At 57.7% G+C, this 2,844-nt stretch overlaps 1 protein-coding gene across 1 annotated transcript; it reads left to right on the plus strand.

Moving 5' to 3' along the window:
* Nucleotides 1-251: 251 nt before the first annotated feature.
* On the plus strand, nucleotides 252-2,540 carry LOC120693442 (GDSL esterase/lipase At5g45910-like). Its single transcript, XM_039976871.1, has 5 exons — nucleotides 252-692; nucleotides 815-1,027; nucleotides 1,101-1,252; nucleotides 1,356-1,629; nucleotides 1,753-2,540. Exons 1-5 carry the CDS (start codon nucleotides 425-427, stop codon nucleotides 2,028-2,030), a joined length of 1,185 nt encoding a protein of 394 aa, XP_039832805.1. The 5' UTR covers nucleotides 252-424; the 3' UTR covers nucleotides 2,031-2,540.
* Nucleotides 2,541-2,844: the final 304 nt, after the last annotated feature.

Genomic DNA, 2,844 nt, shown 5'->3' on the forward strand with positions numbered 1-2,844 from the left:
ATTTCGGTTTGTAGCTTTTTGAAAACAGGAAGTGTTCAGACTGAATAAACTGAACCGCATGATCGTAGGTCAACGGTCATGCTTCGTCTCTCTCGTCCCTTCTCACTTGGAGTAGTACCTACTTTTACAGCGCTTCCAGAAAGGTTCCAGAAGTTATAAATAAAAAAAGAAATATTCAATTCAACCCAGGAATTCCCACAACTTCCCCAGTTTCCTCGAGCACAAATCAAAGCCGCCGCAGCTTTTCCTTTCTCGTAGAGCCGAAAACAAACACACCACGATGTCACGAACCCATCTCGCCTCTCCCTGCCTCCATCAACGGGGTCGCTTTAAGTAGCCCTGTTGCGAATGGCAAGCCACACCAAACGGCTCAGACTCAGACCGATCGGTCTCACGGGTCGTGACATCGGGGAAAGCGAACCAGATGGCGCCACTTGCGCGCCTCCTTGTGGCCGTGGCGCTTCTTCACGCCGCCGCGGCAGCCGCCTCGGACGGTGACGGCGGTGGCCGCCGCCGCCGGGCGCGGTACGACCGCGTCTTCAGCTTCGGCGACTCCCTCACCGACACGGGGAACGCGCTCCACCTCTCGCCCACAGGCGGGGGCCCCGCGAGCCGGCCGCCGTACGGCGAGACCTTCTTCCGCCGCCCCACCGGCCGCGCGTCCGACGGCCGGCTCGTCGTCGACTTCATAGGTGAGCAGCGCCGGCCACCGCGCGCGCGCGCCAACCAACTTCGCCGTCGTCCCCGCGTGACAGAATGACTCATTAATTTATTTGGTACGGTGACGTGCCGGCGTTCGTGGCGCATCATGCAGTTGAGGCGCTGGGCGTGCCGCACCCGACGCCGTACCTCGCCGGGAAGACGGCCGCCGATTTCCGCCGCGGCGTTAACTTCGCGGTGGGCGGGGCGACGGCGCTCGACCTGCGCTTCTTCGAGAGCGGAGGGCTGACGCCGTTCGTGCCCGTCGCTCTGGACAACCAGACAAGCTGGTTCAGGAATGTCTTGCAGCTTCTTGGATCAGCTAAAGGTAACAATATAATACACTCCTGCTAGTAAAGTAACTGAGCAAGTGTAAACGTCTTGTGTCCTGCGCTCGGCAGAGCAGAGGAAGATCACGTCAACGTCCCTCTTCCTCGTCGGAGAGATCGGGGTCAACGACTACTTGGTCGCCGGCCTCGGCCGGAACCGCACCGTCGGCGAGGCCAACACCTTCGTGGCGCGCGTCGTGGCCGCCGTCCGTTCGGTCGTCACCGTAAGCTCCATGGCACGCCGCGTGCTCTGCTCTGCTCAAGCACGTTTCAGTTCAAACCTGAAAATCATCAGCCGCACACGTCGGCGCACATCTATCTACGCAGGAAGTGATCGCCGCCGGAGCAAGGACGGTGGTGGTCCCGGGGATGATCCCGCTGGGCTGCGAGCCGCAGCTGCTCGCGCACAACAAGGGCGGCGCCAGCGGGTACGACCCGGAGTCCGGCTGCCTCACGCGCCTCAACGACCTCGCCGAGCTGCACAACCGCGAGCTGCGCCGCATGCTCAGCGGCCTCCGCCGCGCGCACCCCGGCACGGCCGTCGTCTACGCCGACCTCTACCGCGCCGTCACCGACCTCGTCGTGTCGCCGGCTAAATACGGTACGCACGCGCGCATTGGTCACCTCCGTGACGATGAGTGATCGAGGCGCGTGGAAGGTGCGCGCTGATCTGATCGATTTCTTCCTTGGTAATGGTATGGTTTCTCCGATCCGTCGCATGCAGGTTTCAGGAGCCGGCCACTGGCCGCCTGCTGCGGCGGCGGTGGCGGCGCGTACAACTTCGACGACGCCGCGTTCTGTGGCGCGGCGGGGACGGCGGCGTGCGCCAACCCATCGGAGTACGTGTCCTGGGACGGGGTGCACTTCACGGAGGCCGCCAACAGGCGCATCGCCTGCGCCGTGCTCGAGGGCTCCCACTCTCACGGCGCCGCCGACGAGCCGGCGCTGTCCAACTCATGGGCCACGACGGAGGCTTGGCGTCGCAGGATCGGCTGCGTCTAGTCTCGTTCCTCTCGTGCCTAGTTCTTCTCTCCTACTCCTGGCATGCATGTATGTAGCTACTAGCCAGCCATGAGACATTTAAATTATGTTAAATTATTAAAAAGTGAGGAAAAGCTCCAACTCGCCCGAGCCAGCAAAAATTCCAAAGGCGCCGGAAGATCAAGAAAAGACGAGCTGATAGCCATGGCCGCGATTAATCGATTGGCAACGGCGACGGTGCGAGGCATCACTGACTCCGCACGCGGCACGTCTGGAATCGCCCTCCGCGACCGTCCATCTTTCCGTCCCCGGGGTCTTCTTCAATCTGCGGCTCCTACTGAAATAGCTTCGCTGTAGTTTTTTTACGAAGAAACTGAAGCTATTTTAAAAATGTTGGGTAAAATGGCTTCAGTTGCTTAGGATCATGGTAGCCGTAGAGGCTACAATTTTTTTTTCTTCAGTCGCGTAGGCAAAGCTATTTTACAACTTATTTATGACCTACGTAATGAAATTATTTTAAAAATGGTACTTTGACATTGGTGAATCTGGTGAGGAAGCTATACTAAACTGTCTCTTGAGCTATCTGCTGAACTTTAATTGAAAGTGCAACGTGAGCTACTAGACATTAAGCTTGTTGTAGAACTACTTATCTAATTATATTTATTTTAAAGAAGAGGAAGGATTAACTTTTTTTGCGCCGTTAGGGGGGGCGTGGCCCCTGCTCTAGCCCCCTGGCTCCGCCATTGTGTCTCACCCAATTTTGTCGCCGCTGTATTTGTTCTCTATCCTCGTTCTGATCAATCTTTCTGTGGGTTTGTATTTTGTGTGTTCTATT

Source organism: Panicum virgatum, chromosome 9N, assembly GCF_016808335.1.
Source record: "Panicum virgatum strain AP13 chromosome 9N, P.virgatum_v5, whole genome shotgun sequence".
NCBI lineage: Eukaryota > Viridiplantae > Streptophyta > Magnoliopsida > Poales > Poaceae > Panicum > Panicum virgatum.